The 22,908-nt window shown below is 34.1% G+C and overlaps 2 protein-coding genes across 4 annotated transcripts; both read left to right on the forward strand.

Annotated features, from left to right (window-relative positions):
• The first annotated feature begins 214 nt into the window (after positions 1 to 214).
• Positions 215 to 11,051, forward strand: LOC107787199 (glucosidase 2 subunit beta). The gene is made up of 15 exons (XM_016608736.2): positions 215 to 557; positions 1,774 to 1,896; positions 2,001 to 2,096; positions 4,256 to 4,495; positions 5,083 to 5,273; positions 6,055 to 6,150; positions 7,341 to 7,656; positions 7,737 to 7,841; positions 7,931 to 8,032; positions 8,161 to 8,218; positions 8,327 to 8,395; positions 8,801 to 8,888; positions 9,009 to 9,070; positions 10,350 to 10,401; positions 10,575 to 11,051. The coding sequence occupies exons 1-15, from the start codon at positions 452 to 454 to the stop codon at positions 10,635 to 10,637; spliced, it is 1,767 nt and encodes a 588-aa protein (XP_016464222.1). The 5' UTR covers positions 215 to 451; the 3' UTR covers positions 10,638 to 11,051.
• Positions 11,052 to 15,760: 4,709 nt separating this feature from the next.
• LOC107832453 (uncharacterized) lies at positions 15,761 to 22,091 on the forward strand. 3 transcript variants are annotated; one of them, XM_016660298.2, is made up of 4 exons: positions 15,783 to 16,004; positions 18,403 to 18,450; positions 19,630 to 19,738; positions 21,343 to 21,945. In XM_016660298.2, exons 2-4 carry the CDS (start codon positions 18,427 to 18,429, stop codon positions 21,564 to 21,566), a joined length of 357 nt encoding a protein of 118 aa, XP_016515784.1. In that variant the 5' UTR covers positions 15,783 to 16,004; positions 18,403 to 18,426; the 3' UTR covers positions 21,567 to 21,945. The 3 variants fall into 3 exon arrangements, with proteins under 3 accessions (XP_016515785.1, XP_016515784.1, XP_016515786.1); XM_016660299.2 differs by lacking the exon at positions 18,403 to 18,450 and having other exon boundaries at positions 15,761 to 16,004; positions 21,343 to 22,091; XM_016660300.2 differs by lacking the exons at positions 15,783 to 16,004; positions 18,403 to 18,450 and adding an exon at positions 18,534 to 18,673.
• Positions 22,092 to 22,908: the final 817 nt, after the last annotated feature.

The raw sequence follows: 22,908 nt of genomic DNA on the forward strand, positions 1-22,908 counted from the left end.
TTAAAACTTATCTTCAAAATTTCAATCTAGTGTATAACTAAATACTAATATTTAAAAGATGGTTTTAGGGAAAAAGCAAAAAAATTGTATGGACAAACAGGTCCTAATAGTTTTCATAATTCTAAAGTGGATTTTCACAAAAAATGAGAATCGAAACGACAGCGTTTAGTGCCACCAATGCGCATCACAGCGTTAGAAACTGGAAAATGTTGTGATTGGGCTGTACATACTGCAATTCACACTGTATTAGCTCCTTCCACTTTGCCAAATATAGAAACAAAAAAAAGAATTCTCCCATAAACCTTTTACTCAATTTCTCCTTCAAATTGAATTTCCAAATTAAGTATATTTAGCAAAACTGCAAACTTGATCCTTATTATTTCCTTTGAATTGTATGTAAAAGAAAAGAGAGAAAAAAAAAGCAGCTCAAAATTGTATTTCTATTATTCAGATGGAGATACGAGCAGTGCCACTCTTGTTATTAATGTGTTATGCTCTTTGTTTAGCTTTGATTGATAGATCGGAATCTCTTCACTCCAACGGAATTTCCCCTCAAGGTATTGAAAAAAATAAAATATCTTATGGGTTTCGCTTTTGATATGCACATTTCGTTATTGCATTTGCATTTTTATTATGTCAATTTGGTGAATTTCATTTTTTTGGGAGGGATTTTAGTAATGTTTTGCTAAGGCAATTGCATTTTTTATATGCCCATTTCGTGATTGTTCTTTTGATTTTGGGGACTTTAGAAAAACTTTATTGCATTGTAAACATGATTTTCTGCTGTGGCATTTGCAATTTTGATATGAGTTTAAGTTCTATTGCATTGAGAGTGTAAAAGATATTTAGGGAATCAGATCATTTATAAGGTAACGAAAGTAAATTTCTTGATAAATATTAATTGTTAATCTGGTAAAATGTTAATTGACCCGCAATCATAGGTTAAACTTCAGTAATAGTGTACAAAAGAAAATGTTTGTGCCGTTAGTGTATATAACGTTAACTCTTTTGATATGATAGTATAGCCGTCTTCTTAGTGGAAAGCAATATATTCTGTTTATCTATTTTTGCACTTGTGACTTGACATGCCCATTTGGTGATTATTTTTTTTTTAATTTTTGGGATTTTAGTAGTAGTTCTTTTTGTTGGCTGTGATAAACAAAGTCTACTTTTTTTGAATTTTGGATTTTGTACACCATTTATGATTTTTAAGTTTTGCTGAAAAATAGTAGTTATTGTTGTATGAACATACAGGTGATCCATTTGACGTGCCTATTTCATGAGATTATAGTAATGTTTATAGCTCCTCTTGAATAAAAGTTTCTTTGACAAATGAAATGCCCATTTTGTGATATCTTTTTTTTTGTGTGTGGAGATTTTTGTCATTTTTATTGCCTTGTTGGAAGATCTTTGCATTTGATATGTCCATTTCTGGATTTCATGAACTTTGAGATTTTAATGTTTGTTTGGTGTTGATTTTGCATTTGCTGTGCTCATTTCGTGATTTTTTTTGTTTTTCCAGGTTTTAGCAACTCTTACTGCTGCATAAGCAAAGTTTTTGGCATTTGATTTGCCCATTTCTTAATTTCATGTTTCTTTCTTGTGGAGATATTGATAGCTTTGCTTAGTGAATAAGCCATATGTTTTGTTTATGGGTTTTCATTTGATTTGCCCGTTTGATCTCGGTCTTTCAAGATTTTTAGATAAAAAATATTTATGCTTTTGGCATTTACATTTGCATTTGAGATGAAAATGATTTGTTTGTGAGTGCAGATGAGAATTACTACAAGGGTTTGTCTTCGGGTGCTATAAAATGTAAAGATGGATCAAAGAAATTCACCAAGGATCAGCTCAATGATGATTTTTGTGACTGCCCAGATGGTTCCGATGAGCCAGGTTTGGATTTAAGTGACTAAATGGTGTTAAGATTTCGTTTTGGTTTAACAGTTTCTTTTCTTCGTTATAATGTGTGTGTTTGATTGAGAGACTTGGGTTTGCAGGGACCTCAGCATGCCCCAACGGAAAATTTTATTGCAAAAATGCAGGACATATTCCTCTTTCAATATACTCGTCGAGGGTTAATGATGGCATTTGTGGTATGAATCCTCGTGTTCTTGCCTTTCTGTAGTATTTGATCAGCATCAAAGTGCTTAGTGTGGTCTGCAGCTGTATGGTTTTATTCTTTGTCTAACTAAGCAGATATGTGAATGACATGTATTGGACTGCATATACTGGCAATTGCCACTATCATCTGTGTGTGTTGGACATTTGAGTTGAAGAGAAGCTATTTTTTGTGAAGTTTAATTCCTGAAGAATTTATTATCAGCATTGACGCTTACTTCTTTGCATTCTTTTCCCACAGGTCATTGTTTATTAATTAGCTGAATATCTACCCCTACCCCTTGTTTGAAATGTTGGTTAGTTGGTGACCTTTACTTCAAATGGCATAATAATGTTTAAAATCAAAAATATATTTGTTAATTAGCTCTAGTTGTCCAAAAAGTATTTATGTTATAGCTCAAAGTTCCTCTATGAACAGAGGTGGACCTATGCTTGGAGAAGAGGAGTTACCGGACCCGTTTACTTTGGCAAAAGTTCTCAATATTTAAGTGTATATATATTGAAAACGGTCATATATTTTGCTTGGAACCCTAAGATGAAAAGTCCGATGGGCTCAGTTGTTGAGCAGTTCGCTCATGTGCCCCGCTACCTTCAAATCTTGGGTCCGCCTCTGTCTATGAAAAATATTCGCTCTTAATGTGGATAAAGCTTGACATGTTCATAGCACCTCTTTGAGTTCTATTGTATGAAAACGAGGAGCATACCCAACTTTATTGTTCTCTTACTCAATGAAAGCAAGGACTATTATCTGTGAAAGGCTACAAATGCATGTTATGATTTAAATTCCTAATTGAAAAGATGGATAGAAAAAGCAATTATCACCTTGGGCTACATTACAAAGTATACTACAATGCCAAATGAAAATGAGGAAAATTAGTCTCTTCTTGTCCCCCCCTATACGCCTAGAGTGACTCTAGTCCTGATAATGGTTTGTTGTTGATAAGTTGAGCCTGATAATGGTTTCCTAAAACGCGTTCCTTTACCCTATGAAAGTGGTAATCAGGTAATGAGAGAGATACAATGTCCCATTCTACCTCTTGGTCTTTCACTATCTATTTTTTCTGATCTTAGTGTTTGGGGTTGGGCCTGGAAGGTCTCTTAACGCTTTCCTTTTTATTTGATTAACTACTTCATTGTTGTTAACTGACCCATTTTATAGTTATGAACTCTATATGCTCATGAGGAACCTTTATGAAGACAAATCATTTTCCTCTTGGATTCACAAATCTAAATTCATGAGAAAATAAGGTCAATTATTTTCTTTTGCTTTCTTGTTTACCAGCCATCCAAAAAGAAAACAAAATCACTCTACTCTGTTTTCTCTTCCAGTTTCTCTCATTCTAGTTTCCCTTCATTTCTCTTCCTTTTGCTAGTTCTGAAATGTAGAATAAATCTAAATTTAGGTCCACTGCGGTCCAAAGTAACTCATATTTCTAGTTTCAGTTCTGCTGCACTAACTATCCCTCAAAAATAAACAAATAAAAAGTGCACCATCACATCGCTTTTAAAATTAAGCCAAAGATATCTGTTACACACATATTTTCTGAAGATTTAATATTTCAATTGATCATCATCATGCATATCGTTATCCATCAAAGGTGGGCAAAAGGTTCTGTACATAAGGGGGTGGTTGGATGCTTGTCGAACGAAAGACATACATACCTCGAGGATGCTAATAGGTTGATCTGCCATATTCTTTGCCAGATTATGTGTGCCATGCTTATGTAAAGAACGCCATTTATTTCCAAAGCACTGTGAAGAACTGATCTATGAGGGATTTACGGATTCGGAAGAAGCCATTTACTCTTCTATTCTTATATTTGTTATGATAAGGAGATTACTTTTAAGAGGCTTGACGCGCATATTGTAACTTCAGTAAAATGCTAGCCCTGCCGTCTCTCTTTTCCTTTGTAGATCATTTTTTCTTGCCTCTGATCTTCACTTGCCAGTCTCTTTGTGTTGGTGAAGTCATATCTATCTATGTTTCTTATGATTTCCATAAAGCATTTGCATACAATTTCTCAAATATCTGAATGGTATGGTTTAATATCCAAATGGGGAATCTCATGTATGCTGCTGCTGTTTTTGACTTTCGAATTCTCCTATTAACAACCTTAATGGCACAATTGAGCAGATTGCTGTGATGGAAGTGACGAGTATGATGGCCAAACCAAGTGCCCAAATACGTGCTGGGAGGCTGGCAAAGTAGCTAGAGAAAAACTGAATAAAAAGATTGCTACATATCAGGAAGGTGTGACTCTTAGAAAGAAGGAGGTTGAAGAAGCTAAGTTGGCAATTGCGAAAGAGGAAACTGAACTATCCAAGTTGAAAAACGAGAAGAAGATACTTAAAGAGTTGGTTGAGCAGCTTAAGGGTATCTTTCTCTTCTCCCCTAAACGGGGACTGTTCTTGAGAGGATTATTGTGCCTACTTTAGAGAAGGACCTCTTTGAACATCTGTAGAAGTGGTTCCACGTAATGTCTATCATTTCTACGTTATGGTATAAATGAAGCAAGAATAGATAACAAAGGATACGGAATTTTATTGATAAATTCCAAATTATGATAGGGACCGAAAGGTTTTGAAGTGAATAAGATACCGAAAAGCATAAAAAAATGAGATGGTTTTGAATATTACAAGTTACCTTACGTTAAGCTAGAACTATTTATGGTAATTATATATCTTTCTTTATAGTTTTTATCTAGAATCTTTTATACTAAAGGAAGACTCTTACATTTTGCAACAATGTGCTTACTGTTATGCTCAAACAGACCTTCTAGATGAATTATTGTTTATATGTATCCCTTTCACCTCTTGTTAATCATTTTTACAAAGTGATGTTCTGTAGTATGAAATATTTCAGTCACTAAGAGGTGTTTTCCCCTAGCAAGGTGAGAGCTTATGAGCAGTTGAATAATTTGCTTCTTTAAATTTCTCTTACATTTACTCCTCTTCATCTAGAGCGCAAGGAACAAATAGAGAAGGCTGAGGAGGAAGAACGGGTAAAGAGAGAAAAAGAAAAGAAGGATCAAAAGGAATCTGAAGATGCTAAAGTAGAGACAACTAAATCTGAGGAAAAAGCTGAAGTTCAAGAAGATGCTGTGAAGAACGACGTCCACGATAAGATTGGCCTCCTCAACGGCTCTCCATCTGTACGGTTAATTGTTTTATGTTGAGAGTTCTTTCTAAAAAAAATGTTTGTATGTTAAGAGATCTCACCTAATTAAATGATGTCAACACATGCAAAAGTTGATCAGGATATCACAAGAGACAATGGGAGTCAATAGTGGAACTTTGTGAAAGACTTTGGTGATCATGTGATTAGGTTTTCCACTCGTTTTGCACTCTTGATTTTCCTCATAGGTTGCGATCTACATTGACCAGCATTTTTCCATCTTTAGGATGTCCAAACTTATTGAAACTTTTATGAATTTCAGAAATTAAAATTTTCTCGCCTAGGATTTTTTCACAGTAATGTGTCCAGAGGGAGTAATGTTACAATGTTTTTTCCACACCGAGAATATGATAAACTGATCTTGACAACGGGACATATCAGCAGAATTACCCAAATAAGAAGAATACAATCACCAACAAACTGGAATTGATAAATACTTCATGTTTCCTGTTAGATGTTACCCCCTCCTCCTCTTGGGGTAGTTAATTGCTCACAGAGTGAATAAGAGGATAGGAAGAGTTCAGTTAACTTTAAGTGAATAAATATTGTTAGGCTCTTTGATTCATTTACTTATTCCTCTCTATCTGAATATCCTCTTGGCTTTTGTCTCTCTTTAAGATCCCCAAGGGGTCTGGTTGTAGTTAATGCTCTTGATCTTACTGGAGAACAGTGTTCTCTGCAATCTACCAATTATCATTGTAAAATCATCTTGTATCGTATATGTTGCTTGTTCTGGTACTTATTTCATATTTTGTTAGGATGTGGTAGAACGCCCTGACGAAGATATGGACAAAATCGAGCATGATGACCAGTCCCACAAGGATGAAGTTGAGCAGGTTCCTGAGGATTCTCAGGTTTGTCAAAAGTTCCTTCAGATGTGATATTTCAACTTGTCTTTTTGTATGATTGATGGCTATCTAGAATTTCACCTTAAGAAAATGTCTCCTTATCACATGCATGCATACTCCTTCCATACAGCCAAAATTGCGCTCAGTGTTTCGTTGTTGGAAACAATAGAACTTTGGAGTTAATTGCTTTTTCCTTGTAGGACACTGCAATTTGTTGAAAAAATGAGGACTTGCACTGCCATTTAACTTGCAAATGTAACTACCATTACACACTTTTGCCAGTTTGTGAACATGTAATAAGTACTTAGATAAATTGAACTTTGTCCAGAATTTGGATACAGAGCCCGTGCCATTTCAGGATGGAAACCTGGCATAGTATGCTAAATATAAAGTGCATGACTATCCATCAATTATGTTTTCTTTCGTCTAACTTTACTTACAGTGGGAAGAAACTACCGTATACAAGAAGTATACCAGAAAGCTAGAGAGCCTACACAAAGTCGATCAATATTGCATTTCTGTGAACTATATGATATCATGTAGTTATTACATGCATTTCCCCAGAACCGAACTCTGATTTTCCTGAATCAATTGAACATTGGTTAGGCCATTTTATGTGATGTTTGCACTAGATGAACAAACCTTCAATGTAAGTGCACAGATATTTAATCCACTCAAGTACTTAAAAAGGAATTCGTAGAAACCTGGCCAGAGAGTAAAAGGGCTACTTCAATGGAATTTTGTATGTTTGGCAAAATTGAAGTTACTGTGTGACTCGAATCGTTGGTAAAACATTCTTCAACTCCCCCAATAAATATGAAGGGACAGGTGAGGTGCAAAAAGATTAATCAAAATGCATGAGTTGCTTAATGCTCAAGATTGGTGGTACTTCTGCAATGTTGACTGCAGCAACATCAAATGCTCCTGGAACCTTTTCTATATGTTTCTTTGCCTTCAGCTAGTTATTGTTATATGTAGCACTACACATCCAAAAGGATAAAGATTGCGGGAATTTGATGTCCTTAATTGAAAGATGAAAAGATAAGCTTTATTCTTTGGGTACTCAGCAAGGCCTAACTGACGGTTTAGGTGCTTGTATTGCTGCCCTATGTCTATTAAGTGACATGGAAATTAGTGATCAAGAAATTCATCATTTTGGTAACCTAATATTTTGTGATTTTCTTTCATATTTCCAGGAGCTAGATCCTACTGAAAATACCGAATCATTGTCAAAAGAAGAGTTAGGTCGTGTTATTGGTTCTCGTTGGCTGGGAAAAAAAAGTGAGCGGGCAAATGAGGAGGTTGATGCTGGAACTAAGAGCAACTATGACAGCAGCGATGAAGGACCGACTGATAGTCATGAAGAGGAATACCATGGATATGATTCAGAGGATGATGAGCACAAGTATGAAGATGACGAAACTGAGGACCCAGTTGAAGATCTCGGGGGAGAGGACCACGATTCAAGTTCTTCATACAAGGCTGAATCTGATGATGATTCCGATTTCTCAGGTGTGCAAGATAAGAATGATATGTTGCTAACAGCTGGTATTTGACATACATATATCATTTTTCTCAATGTAATTTTGCAGATGTTACGGCCACAAGTAATCCTTCATGGATGGAGAAGATACAGCGAACAATGAAGAGCATTATCCGCTCTGTGAATTTGTTCCAAACTCCAGTGAACATTTCTGGTATGAATAGAGATTCTATCCATTTCCTGCTCTTAAACTGTTTTAAGAAAGAAATAATGAATTATGTCTTTGGTGTTTTGCTTCCACAGATGCTGCCCATATACGCAAGGAATATGATGAGTTAAGTGCAAAGTTGTCAAAGGTCCTATCAAGGATATCTAGTTTGGAGAAAAAGCTCAAACAGGATTTTGGTAGGTGGTGAATTCATGTTTCTATGTTTATCTGTTTTTTCTGTCCTTTTCAATATGTTCCTTACTTTCGTTTCTACAAGAAGAGAGTATAGGATCCTGCACATGCTGATCTGCAAGTTCAATTGCAGGACCGGAGAAGGAGTTCCATTCATTCTATAGTCAATGCTTCGAGAGCAAGGAGAATAAGTGATGAATCTTTCATTGTCTTGTTGACCTTTGTTAAGCCTATGGTTTTCTTTTTTGAAATATTTTTGTGTTATTTCGTCATCTGTCACTGATGAATATTTGCTTTAGGTACACATACAAGATTTGTCCTTTCAAAGAAGCAACCCAGGTCGAGGGCTACAGTACAACTCGTTTGGGGTAGGCACTTTCACAGCTTAAGCATGTACATTACTTGAGTCACTCTATATATCTGAGAATGATAGTCAATTTCCTGTGAAGTGGCAACCAAATATGATCGGTGCTTTGAAAATCGTCACAATTCTGGAGTCTCATGCACTGGGTTTTCTTCTTTAATCTTGGTTTTAGATCCATGCTCTGTGGTAGAAACGAAAAGGAGGTGAATTAATAGAAGTACTAAATTGTTTACATTCGTCTGATAGTAGAAGAGACAGGTTCATATCATTTTGCTTGTGGCTCCTGAAAAAAGACGATGTGGGGTTGCTTTATTATGATCTTTACCTGTCTGCCCGAATGCTCTAAGCTTGGGACTTACCAATTTTCTCATTGTTTTGGTTTTTTTCTTTTTCCTGTGCTACATCAAAGGAATTGGGATAAATTTGAGGATTCTTATAGAACCTTGCAATTCTCAAACGGGGACAAGTGCTGGAATGGGCCAGATCGAAGTTTAAAGGCAGGAATTCCTAACTTCTTTTGTTTGTGTTCTCTCAGCTGTCCTTTTGAGTTGTCCCTTCTTCAATTATAGCATTCAGTTATAAATATTCTTGTTCTTGATTGTCCTCTTTTCGTACAGGTAAAATTAAGATGTGGCCTGAAAAATGAGTTGACTGATGTAGATGAGCCCAGCCGCTGCGAGTAAGCACCGTTCTCTTCCGACCTGTGTATGTCTTTTGCGTGCTTTATGGGAAAAATACGTAAGTTACCACCTCAACTATGGACCAAATCCTTGTTACACACTTTTTGCGGACGAAAATAACTTTACACACTCAACCTTTCCAGATACACCCTACTTTTATATTTAAGCATCTCAGAAAAAGTGAGGCATGTCATGCACCAATAATATAGTGCCATGTGTCATTAATTTTAAAATAAAATAAATTAATGTGAATTACAAATACACCCCTTAACTATTCTCCCTTCCATCTCTTTCTCTTCTCCACCTAATCTCCATTGACGCCGACCACCATAAAAAAATCCACAATTATCACCTTCCAATTACAAAGCAAAATTAGGAACGCAAGTACATTAGTTACGAGTTTGTGAGTCTAGATTCAAATCTAACACAAGAAATAGGATGCAAAACTCAAAACTCCATTAAAGTTGGTTATGAACAGATCCATGGCTGCTCGATTCGCGGTCATCTTCTCCGATAAAAAAAATCTAGGTGTTTTGGCAGTTGATTTTGGCCAGAATTCGTGGCATTATTCCATGGAAATAAGCAACCAAAGTGATGAAAGCGCAAGCAACAAAGAACAACTTTATAAAAATGGCCGGCAAGTAACAAATAGTCATTCAAATCTCGGATTCTTTTGGCTCATTTCCGATATCCCTCAACCACCAATACTCTACCACATTAAATCTGTGTTCCTAAATTGTTACTATTAAATTACGATTCAAACCCAGATCTATAGAATTCTCTTAGATATAGATTCCTTTTTAACTTTCTTTATCAATTTCTTCCAAAGCCTTTTTATATTATTGTTATTCTTAAAATTGTGGACAAAGAAGATGGGGGAAAGGGGGTGGGGAAAAAGTCGAAAATGGGGAAAGGGGGAAAGGTCAGCAACGAACTCATAGAGGAGGGTTCTGGGGAAGAAGAACAGGGAAGGGGTGGGTTAAAAGTGAAGGGAAACAAAAAAAATTTAAAATTTTGACACATGTCCTTTAAGTAAGAACTGGGATAAAAATCCTACAGTTTAACGCGCTTACAATTTTTGTTACACGCGCATGCCGTGTAGCAAAAGTATTGTGTATTTGACACACCCTGGAAAGGTTGAGTGTGTAAAGTTATTTTCGTCCTCAAAAAGTGAAACAAGGATTTGATCCATAGTTGAGGTGGTAACTTATGTATTTTGCCTGCTTTTATGTGTCGTGGCTTTTGTGCACTTCCATCTGACTAAGTTTGTTACGACAGATATATGGCATTTTTGTCTACCCCAGCTCTTTGTCTCGAAGAAAAGCTGAAGGTTCTCTCCTAAACCCTGTATTAGCTACCCTCGTCTTTCATCCCTACCCCTCCATATCAAATCTTTTTCCAACATTTCTTACTGAAAAACTATCTTTTCCCTCTTATGGTCTCGAGTCTCTCTACCTATATTTTCTGTAAAACTTCTAATGGTGTAATAATGAAATGTTATAGGAGCTCCAAGATAAACTAGAGATGATGAACAAGGAACAACCTCAGAGTCATGATGAACTGTGATCTTCTGGACGAACTACGCGAGAGTGCTGCAAAGGCCTCAAGGGATACAAGGCAACCAAGGTTAGAGTTGGGCTGTCTCAAAGAAAGAGTTTTTAGTTAATTTGCAGCAGTATCCCCTAAACATTTTTTTCTCTGGACGTCGCTCACATGGTTATCAATGTTTCCAAAACATGAACTAGGCTTCCATCAAGGAATTAGAAAAGGGATGGCTTGAAAGCTTTTATTTAGGATACCATTATCCCTTTTAATGACACATATCATTGAATTAGTTCAGATTAGTTATATTAATCTTATTCTGCGGTTGTTTAGCAAAAGTAGTGAAGGAGTCTAGCCCTGGCTGTCTGAATGGGGCTAGAGATTCAAGGGATGACAATGGAAACATACAGATTTTGCAATGAGAAATATTTTATCTTAGTTGTGACTGTGCCATCTTGGTTTTGTTCTCTTTATTTTTTTTGAGAAAATGGATGGAAGCTGAAACTGCATTTAATTTTTTAACTCCAAAAACTTGGTGGGCTTTTGGACATAAGTATAGTAAAATTCCAAAAAAAAAAAAGCGAAAATGATATTTGAAAATTAGAGTTGTGTTTGGACATGAATATAATTTTAGGTTGTTTTTGAATTTTTGTGAGTGATCTGAGTGAAAATTTTGAAAAACAGCTTTTTGGAGTTTTTAAAATTTTCGAAAAATTTCAAAATTCATCTTCAAGTGAAAAACGGAAATTTTATGGCCAAACACTGATTTCGAAAAAAATAAAAAAAATTCGAAAAAAGTGAAAATGTATCAAAAAAAAATGAAAAAATTCTTATGTCCAATGAGGCTCTTAGTGTGAGTTTTTGGGGATACAACTTGAAGAAGAGGCTGTTACATTGTTTGTTATTTTTGATTTCTGGAGTTGCAAAATTAGTAGGAATGGGACCAAAATCCCCTTTGATAAACTGCACAATGATTATATTTACGTGAATAAGAACAACTAATACTCGGTAATTGGGTTTTTTATCTAACTAAAAAGGAGAAATCATATATTTTTGCTGTAGTTTGAAACCATCACGATTTTGGTACTTCGAAGTTCGAATTAATGAATAAAGAGAATATCACATGATGAAAAATTATGCGAGTTTTTATTTGGGGGGCTTTTTCTACTTTTAGACTGCGCCATAAGCTATTTACATTTGGTAGTTGAAAAAATGTATAAATATTTTATATAACATGCAAAATGTGTGTATATATATATACACAAAAATATATATATTTTTCGGCTATTATTTTGAGAACGACTATATATTGTTATTTTACTCTTCTTTCTTTTTCTCTCTTTAAAGAGGTACAACCGCGCCAGCGTTGGTATGTTCTAAAAACGGCTTAAATTATTGAGACATCATGATCACAACCATGCAAATTTTTTATTTCAATTTCTTACATATTTAATTATTTATTCTTTAATTTTGAGTTAGAGGTGCAATCCTTTGTGGCCTCATCCCAAGTCCCAACCCAACTCCAACCTCAATCTAATACAACAACGAGTAAAACTTCTTTCAAACTGATGTTTTCACAAAACTAAGTTATTTTAACGTTAATTAGGAGTATTAGTTGCTAATCAGGTGTTAATTAATCAATGATCTAATAGTACTTATATATTTCATTTATGTGGTGGGATTCAGAGTAGGTGGAACAAAATTTTCAATTTTGAGTATGAACTCAAACTTAAATTTTTCAAGTTTTGTAAAAGAAAATATACATATTTTGAAAGTCCATAATAGTACTATAACTCAATATAAATAATTATGCAAAATATTTTGTTCATATGAAAAAGATAAAAAGAGCAATTCCAAATACTTTTGTTCAGTCCAACAATTGAAAGGTTAAACGTTCAATCAGTTTTTTATAATGTCGTTCTAACACGTATTCAGTCGGACAAACAGTTTATGAATTGAAATTAGGGTTGTTCATGGTTTAACAAAAGCCGATCCAAACAGAAAATCAAACCAAACCGATTAAGTAAACCGATTTTTTTTTTGATTTGGATTGGTTTTGGTTTTAAATTTTAAAAACCGATAATATTTGGTTTGGTTTTAGTTCTATTATAAAAAATCGAAAAATAAACCAAACCAAATCGATAAATTATATATAAAATTTAATAACTATTTATATAAAGTATCATATCTTTTTGTAAATAATTTTAATTTTTTTCTGCATTTTAATTATTATATATAGATTTTGGTTTATACTACTTATATCTTAAAAGATTGCCTAAGCCCAAAGTAATAGGAATTGGGCAATTTCTTTTCCGTAAGAGACTCAAATTCTCTAACCTTATGTATCTACTTTTTCCTAACAGAAGAGTTACAAAAAAATCTATCACAAAAGTTAAAAAAAGCTACTCAAATTGCAAGACTACGGGCTAAAGTTTGAGAAGATTTTTATGAACGTATGATTCTAATTTGTTATGATGAATATTTTATCATTGATTCAATAAAGTGATGTTTGTACTTTAGAACCTTTATTTTGGCTTGTTCTTTTGATTCTATCATCTACTGCAACATAGTTCACCTTTTCTATGTTATATTATTGCTACAATTTCAATATTTTGCTTTATATTATATGCTACAGTTTCAAATGTAAATAGTTAAAAGAACTATCACTGTAGGTATTTGAATTTATGCTCTAGTAGTACTTCAAATATTGTTGTATAATGTCGTTTTACTATTATCGACTTATCGTTAGCTTATTAAGAAGCGAAAACCCGAACCAAACTGAGCTAAACCAACAACAACCAAACCGCTGGTTTGTATTTAATTTGGTTTGGTTTTGGTTTTAAAATTTTAAAAACCGATTAAATTAGTTTGGTTTTGATTTTAATAAAAAAACGACCAAACCGAATCGTGAACACCCCTAATTGAAATAACTATTGGGACTATTCCTTCTCTATTACACCTCCCACTATAATCCCATATAGTAGGATCTAGGGAGATAGTGTACGCAGACCTTATTCCTACGACCAGAGGCGGATCAAATATTTGATGGTTGCGGGTGTCACTGTATTTAATGTAAACTTACCAGCAGTCAAAGAGGTTAAATTTATTAGGTATACATGCATTTGGCCAGTTTGCTATACTTTAAATTAATTTGGTTCGGTTCTGTTCGATCCATTTTGAGTTAATTTGGTTTGCTTTATAAGATCTTTTGGTACATAAATAAACACATGATAACTAAACTGAATATATTTGGTCCTTTCAAGGAAAAAATAATATTAACTACATTAAAAGAAAAAATTATTAAAAGCATATTCAAATTAAAAAAATTGAGAGCTAGAACGAGAAAAATAGACAAATATACTTTTATAATCTAAAGAACTACTAATAAAAATGAGATTGTATATAGGGAAAATATCAACATGAAGATAAAAGAAATTAAGAAAAAGAGGAGAAAAGGAAAGAAGGAACACAAGAAATACTCGCAATATGAGTTTAGTAGTATCGATCCTGGGTATTGGGCTTGAGAAGGGCTTCCTTGACCATGGCACCTACAGCCATTTGGACATTTGGGGTGCCACAAATTATTTATATACATTTGCTACATGAAATACTGGTGAAACACCACTGAGTACATAAAATTCTATACGAGCGAGCGGGTGGCGTACCACCCATAACCTCTACATAGATCAGCCCTGCCTACGACCCTACCCTGTGGACAATTCCTTCTCTATTATGCCTATATTTTTGTAACACATAATCTTAAGCTATATTCTACAACTCCAAACATAGTGTGAGCACGTAATTTTTTGCCATATATATAAAATACTCCTAAAATATTTTTTTTAAAAAAGTTTTTCAATGATTTAATTTTTGTAGAATTTTAGGATTTTTTGTTTATTTAATTGATTGCATTTTTATTGTACTAATATATTATTTACATGGGATTTATGTCACTGAGACTAAAGCAAGTATTGGATTCAAAGCTGGTGTTAAAGAGCTTGCATCATTAGGGATGTTCTAAAATCATGAAAATCATTATATATATATATATATATATATATATATATATATATATATATATATATATATATATATATATATATTATTATTATTATTTATTGCACAAGTTTTGAGTATATTGCATATAGTTATACCTTCAAATGAAAATTACAAAAAATCACATTATTTGTTTCCTTTACATTTTTTATTGGTCTATTAGTTTAATTGTAATAATTAGACTCATTTAGATTTAAATTGATTAGAGTTGAAATTTAAAGAAAGAAACGAAAAGAGGAAGTTTTCGGAACTGCAACACTTAGAAGACTATATAACAGAAAATACAACAAATTCTTATATGTCATGCAACTATTGGTTACCGACATATCAAAGAAGATATCCATGTCCCTTTATTTGTGCGAAACTTAATAAATTGAATTAACAGGACCCAAAATTTTGGCATACTTTAAGGAATTAGGAATGTTATCAGTTAATATATCCAACACCCCTCCCCCGGCCCCAAAAAACTTAGTCTTCTCCCGTTGATAGCTTCACCTACATGTTTTCTAACACTACAACTTCAATTTTCAGATTTAAAATCCTCCATTTTGACCTCTGCCATCAAAGAAATTTAAATGTTTCGAAGGATATTTTCTGAAACACTTATCTACGTAAAAACATAACTAAAGATCTATAATGTTAACGCTTATTTATCATAATTATCATGAAAGAGATACTTAAGGTATGTACGTAATATATATATATATATATATATAGGGGGAAGCAAACATGATTTTCGCAATCTTGTAAAATTTAAAAATTGAAAAGACATGTTTTAGGTGAGAGAGAATCTCAAGAGTGATATATTAGGATACTTTTTAGGCGAGAGAGTCTAAATAAAGATATATTAGGGATATAAAAAATCGTAGATTTTAAAAAATTTGTATGTATGTCATTTTTTAAAAGGTGTTGTAACTTATTTAAATAAATTGTAAATAAGTTGTATTCCGTGTAAATTTCTCTTTTAATTGTCAGAGCAAATTGGGCCCAAAATCCGGCAGCCCAGTTTGACCAAAGCCTGTCCGTGACCCGGTCCAAAAACTTACAGACCCCTCACAGCCATTCCTCCGTCAGTTAGGAATTCAAAAACACGCTGAAGCATCTGAGAAAAACAGAATTTAAAGTGAAGAACTCTCAATTGAAATCGAAAAGGAAATTTAAAAAAGGGGAAATTATTCGAAGCTGCTGCTGTTCTGGTTTTTGTTTTTCCAAGTTTGTTCCTGAACTTAGAATTCTACTGTTGCTCTGCTGGAGATTGCTTGTTAAGCTTCCAACCTGCTGATTCCAGCTTTATTTGGCTTTCTTCTCTTCTAAATTTGATCCTTGTGCAGCTAGGTATGTTCTTCATAAAATTGTTCTCAGATCTGTTTTGTTATGGATATGGAATCATGGTTGTTGTTTAGTTTATCTGTTGTTATTATCTGAATCTATTTGTTAGATTTAATTTCAAACAATGAATATAATGTTAATAAACTCAATTGAAAGCTGAGTGTTGATTGAATCTGGATTTCATGAGATTTTGAGCAACTCTATGTGATTGTTGATTGAATCTGGACTTTATCAAGTGTGAGGAACCTTATTCGACTAATTGGATGTTTTCTGGCATTGAGAAGAATCCTCATTAAATGGTCAGCACCAATGAGAATCAAGAGAAATAGGATGGAAGAACATAAGCTTAGATTTGGCTGTTAGTTTAAAGTGGCTATATTGTGACAACTAGTTTATAGCCATAGGGAGGAAACAGATCCAGAGAGCAAAAATAGAGTCTGAAGAGAGAAAATCGAAAAAGAAACCTAGAAGGCTAAGCAAAAGGTTGGCGGCACCTCTGTTCTTCTTGGCCTTTATCTATTTAGCCTTTTCTTTGAACAGCTTAGAGAAAGTAACAGATTTCTTCTTTTTCCTCACAATTTTAACACTCAAAAGCTTCATCTTCCTCACTTAGCTTCACCGTAGAACCACTGTTGAATCCCCGAAACCAGCCCTAAAGCCATGTAAATCGTTTCCTGCTAGCTCACGGCCTCGCCGGCGTTTTGCTGGAGTTTCACCCTCTCCGACCAGCTCTCTTCCACCTTAAAACAACCCCAAAACCACCAGCAAAAACAACCCCCATGAAGCCAGTCACGAAAACGCAGCAAAGCTAGCTGCGAAACAGCCTGAAGCGACCCCAAAAATGACCCGAAACAGCCCCACAAAAAACGATCCAAACCCGGCTGAAAAACAGTTGCAAAACAGGCCTAAAACCAGCCTTTTGCCACCTGCAAAAACCCAGCAAAAACACTTCAAAACAGCCCCTTTTTTTTCCACACAAAACAGCAGCATCGAGAGTTGAGGTCGAGGGCGCCTTTCGAAAGCTCCGGTCGTCGTTTCCGGTTGAGGTTGTCGCACGATTTTGATTTTTGGCATTGAGGGGATTTTGGCTCTAAAGAAGGTTCATTTCTCACCTTTACTTGCAATTTACGTTTATGCAATGATTTATATCCACACAAAATATATGTGTCTCATTTTACACCACAAGTTCAAAAGTCTTCTCTCTTTTCTTAAACTCCGTACCTAGTCAAAGAGATTCACATAAATTGAAACGGAGGGAGTATATGATTAGGAGTCTTGTGTCGTGGATCTTGAAGCATAATGAAGTTATGTTTCCCTGATGAGTGTGCTAGTTCTCTAATACATCATTTTAGCTATGTTAATGAAAATTTGGTATAAGTTGGTTAGTTTAATTTGTGCAATAGTGCTTTTTTGCTGAAAAATTCATTTTGTAATTTGTCTTATGGCCGTTGCAAGATTGAGAATGTGATTTGGGATTTGGGCCAAATACTTTCGATAATAAAGGCCCAACAACTCAATAACAAATAGTGGAGCTAAGTTAGTATCCACCGTAAGCTAAGCTACCTTTCATAACTAATTGACTTCACTTCTCCACAAATTCACTCCATAACTCTTGACCTTACAATAATCTCAAATTAGTTTAGAAATAATCATGAACATGTGTAATTACTTTAGGCGCGCTTAATAATTAAATTGTCGCAGTTATGGGTACGGTTCACATGGCATAATTGCGACACGTAATTCCAAACTCAAGCACACGTTCGCATGGCTTGACCCTTCACTTCAAATAAATTAATAAACATTTGGGTGCATTTCATGTCACGCGGTTCACACTGTGTACATAACGACAAGTGTACGACATCGTAAATTGTGTTAAATAAATTTCATAATTGCTTAAAATGTACAATAAAAGCGGTAAAAAGGGGTAAAAAATGCATATAGGTTTTAAAACATGTAATAATTAGATAATTAAACCAGGTGTAATTGTAAAACGACCGTGCTAAAACCACAAAATCCGGGAGTGCCTCATACCTTCTCCCGGGTTAACAGAATTCTTTACTCGGTCTTCTGTGTTTCGCAGACTTAAACAGAGTCAAACTTTCCTTGAATTGAGATTTTAAAATAAAGCGATGACTTGGAACACCTTAACAATTATTCCAAGTGACGACTCTTTAAATTAAATAAAATAATCACTTTTCAATAATGTCACTTAAAATGAAAAAACTCCTTTCCCCACAAAAAGAGGTGTGACACATAGTAGTAGTAATTATGTGCCATAAAATAAATCATAAATTAATTTATTTCAAAGAAACATGTAGTCTTTCAATTGATTGGTAGAAATACTTGATTGCTCAAATTATTGTACCATTTATGTTAAGCAATTTTTTTTTTAATTTTCTTTTAGGGACTATATATATTCTTTTGGTGGATGCCGTGGAGGGCAAGACCAAAGGTAATAGTGCAACCCCAAAGCCACATCTTAAAAGCCCACATAGCAAAAAGCTCCTCCCTCTTTAAAAAAACATAGCAAAAAGCTCCTCCCTCTTTAAAAAAAAACAGATTAAAAATAATAGGCGATTCTTTCAGATTTGTAGCTGACACTTCTCCTCAGATCAAACGATTTGCTATGCTACCGTAACTCTTACCATAGCTCTTTCTCTTTGTGGATTCAACTTGTATGTCCCCCCACCCCCACCTTTTTTTTTTTTTTTTTTTGTTGTCTTTTTCACTCTCTCTATTCCCTCTAGTGCCAAATCACATAATTGCCTATAGAGTAATCAACTGACCTGTAATTTTGTCATAAAAATTCAATCTTTTGTATCTTTTTACATTATATCTGCATTTATTTATATGGGTTTTGAGTTTTTTGTTCTCGAGATGAAATTCATGCAATGAAGCAAGATTGCCAATGAATTATACATGTGACGTGGGTTATCAACTGAACTCTTTTTTACCATAAAAGTTCAATCTTTGTTATCTTTTTGCATTAGCTCTGTATTTATTATCTGGGTTTTTTGAGTTTTCTGTTCTTGATATGAAGTTCATACATTTAAGCAAGATTGCCAATGAAACATACTTGTGAATTGAGTTATCAACTGAACTCTAATTTTTACCATAAAAATTCAATCTTTGTTATCTTTTTTGCATTATTATCTGTATTTATTATCTGGGTTTTTGATTTTCTGTTCTTGAGATGAAGTTCATACATTTAAGCAAGATTACCAATGAAACATACTTGTGAATTGGGTTATCAACTGAACTCTAATTTATCATAAAAATTCAAGCTTTGTTATCTTTTTATCTCTGCATTTATTATCTAGGTTTGTTTAGTTTTGGATTCTTAAGCTGAAATTCATATATTCGAACCTATACTTCTGATCTAAGATCCAAGATAAAGGAAGAAACTTTTTTAATCAGCTGTGGCAAAGAAAGAAACTTCAAAGAAGTCAAAATAGGAAAAAATATGTATCTTATGGATGAGATTTTAGCCTGCAATGATATTTTTGTTCCATTCGAAGCAAAAGTATTTTGTGAACTTCCTTTTTCCCCATGTTTAATTGAATTCTTTTTCCTGGCCTTCCATAAATGATTTTATCAAGTAATACTTCATGTATTCTGTTTTATTTCACAGGCTGGTAGCACTATGGCTGGAGTCGTGAATAAGTTCTTTATCACTTCTTTGATTATGTGGGCAGCTCCCGTTGCAATTTTGTACGCCTTTAACCACAGCTTAATTCCTGGTGAGCTTTCCCTAATTTTCCTGATACAAATTTTACTTTATAAAAGATTACACATGACAGTTGATGGCCATCCTAAAGTAGGTATTGATTGGTTTTAGATAACTAGAATACTTTCTTCTAATTAATTCATTATTCAAAATCTTCGACTATTCCTTTCTTTTTATTGTTATGCTTGAGAACCTTGCCTTTTTTTTCTTTGTTGTGCTTTTACATTTGATCTCAGTGGTATTTAGTTCGTGGACCATAAGTAAAAATGTGGCAGATTTTTTCCAACTAATTGCTCAACTATGTGCTGCCTCGGAGTCTTTGTTGCTTGAATATAAGTGCTTCACCCATCTTGGTCAATATATTCTCAGGGTCGGAAGGCGAAGTCCGTCTTCGCGCTTTGTCTGGGTGTCAGACACAATTATGTTTTGGCCTGAGAACATGTTCTATCATTTGAATTAATGGAATATTAGAAAGGGGGGATGGTAATAGTCATGTTTTACTGCTGATTGCTATGTGATTATTTAATGTCAAGCTCTGCTCGAGAATGTCGGTTGGTCATGGTTAAATAGGGAAGTTGTGAAGAAAATTTTAATTGTATTTTTGCCCTTTTTCAAATACTCAAATGAGAAGATGAATTCTTATTTTGTTGGCTGGGGGTGTAGGTTTGGTAGGAGTGTACTCTCAAATGTACCCCTTGCTTATTTTGTCTTAAATTGCACACTAGATTTTTTTTCTCAAAAATATTAATTGACCAGAACTTGGATAGAGTGGAAGATGATGAACTATAGCAGGTACTTATGACGGATTTGTGACCAGTTCGTCTCCTGGTGCAGCCATGTGTAGCTGTACTGAGCTTCTAGGACACATATCTGGTTGATTACCCAATCAATGCTTGCTGATTCCTGCTCTATCTATTAATATTTTTATATATTAAAAAAATAAAATAAAATGCATGGTACAGTAGCTTGCAACTTGATAGATATGAAAAGGCAAGCTTAATATCCATGCTTTGTATACCAGAGAACCTTACACCGTTTGGAGGACTTCTGGATAATACTAATTAAAAGTTACTAGAAATCCCTTTGCAATTATTCTGAAGCGAAGTTCTAAATTTGGATGGGTTTAAGACTTTAAGACACTTTTTGCTGCTGGATTAAGGGAATCACAATAAAATATTGTTATCTTAGAATGTAAAGTTGAATATGTGATCTGTTTATTCCAAACTTCTGCAGAATCTCCGTCCTTCCATATTTATTTGCCTTCTCATATTTTTTTTCCTCATCCTCATTATATAGTTAATTTTGCTGAGCATTGTTTGAATTTACAAATTCAATTCCCGTTGGCAGCCTATCTTGTAATTGAAAACCTGTATAGTCAATGATAGGATTTGTTTTATCTTTACTAACCACAACATTAACTTAAGTCTATGTTTTATGGGTTAAATATGTAGACCTTTGAAGGTTTCTCTAATGTAATACTCATCTCCTGAATGGTTTTGGGTGTAGAACTGTAGATGGCTTTTATAGTGGACTTTTACCATCGATGTTGGACCTGTGAATGCAATCAGTTATTTATGGGATTATGATTCTGTATTAACCATTGTCCATCTGGAACAGGTGTAACTGATATGTCTCCCCATTCTATGACATTAGTGAGTGGATTTGTTGCCGTCATATCGGTCAATGTGGTTATTGCATTTTATATATGCTTGGCAATGAGAGAACCCTCAGATAAACATGAACCTGATCCTAAATTCCTGGCAGAGGCCAAAGCTAGCATAAAGCAGTTAGGGAAAAACCAAGATGGTGATTCTTCAGAAACCCGCTCTAAACAAGAGTGAACTAAGAGTAAAAAAAACGTGAAGTTTCTTGAATGCATTGGGTGTGCATGCAGATGCCAAAACTTGAAAAGAAGACAGCAAAAAAGTTGTGAAATCACTCGATGAGTGCTTTAAGTTTCTTCGTGGTATTGAACTTATCGTTCTAATTTTGAGGGAGAAGAGGGCAAAATCATTATAATTTTCGACTTGGTTGTAAAACCATTACAATCGTTGTGTGGAGGACTTTGTTTCCAGTTTAACTTGGTTATATTGGTTGGTGCATGGTACACCACATATTTTGCTTATAGTTTGGCTTGTACTTTCATCTTCATTCCACTTCTTGGTTCGTATATTAATGTTGTATCTGGCTCATGAATATTATTCACATTCAGTCTCTCTACTACCTTCGTAAGGTAGGAGTAAGGTCTGTGTACATATTATCCTTACCGGACTCCTCTTGTAGGATTTCACTGGCATCATGTTGTTGTTGTTGTTGTTGTTGTTGTTGTTAGTTAGTACCTTAGTATAAATAATCATTTGACCGGCTCTCCTATCATTTGAATTTTTCTGGATTTTCTTGCTGCCATGTTTCCTTAAACAACAGGGTTAAGCAAAACGGAAATAAAGGGTAGGGGATCTAACTCTTTGGAGTCAGTTTTTCTTCAACCCTTTTAATATTGGAAGAAAATGAGGAACGATAAAAGATTGGAATTAAATTTTAATAACAAGCCTAATATGGTAACCTGAAAAATAGAATAGTAATATAATATAGCTGGTTAAATTGGACTAACGGTGTAAACTTTTTTTAACGGTCAGTGTATATAACTTCAGCGTTTATTAAAAATGTGATTTTCAAGTGGCATAACCAATTACTGATGTTGATTAATGAAATAAATTTTAGTAAGAACTTTCTGAATCAGATTAGATTGAAACAAAATATGACCATAAATATAAGAGGATCAATTAGTGTTGCAAGAATGGCACAAACTTAACAAGCACTAGATCATATGAATAAAAAAGTAGAGCAAATGATACAATAGCACGAGACAAGTTAATAAACATTTAAACATAAGAACTAACTTCAATTAGGAAGAAGCAAAACTATTATCTAAGAATTAATGGAAGCTAATGAACAACTATACTTAAGAAGGTATTAATGATAGACTATACCTCGTAATTAATGATCAAAATATACCATCAGTCGAACACTATCAAGAATATTCTAGGATTGAATTTTACCATGTTTTTATAAGGATCCTGATAAAAGTTGATGAAGTCGAAATGCATAGACAAGGAATTGAAGTTTTCTTAGGTATCTTTTTTTTATCCCAATAAATGTTTCTAGGAGAAAATGATATTTGAA

The sequence above is a fragment of the Nicotiana tabacum genome, chromosome 9 (assembly GCF_000715075.1).
Source record: "Nicotiana tabacum cultivar K326 chromosome 9, ASM71507v2, whole genome shotgun sequence".
NCBI classification, from domain to species: domain Eukaryota; kingdom Viridiplantae; phylum Streptophyta; class Magnoliopsida; order Solanales; family Solanaceae; genus Nicotiana; species Nicotiana tabacum.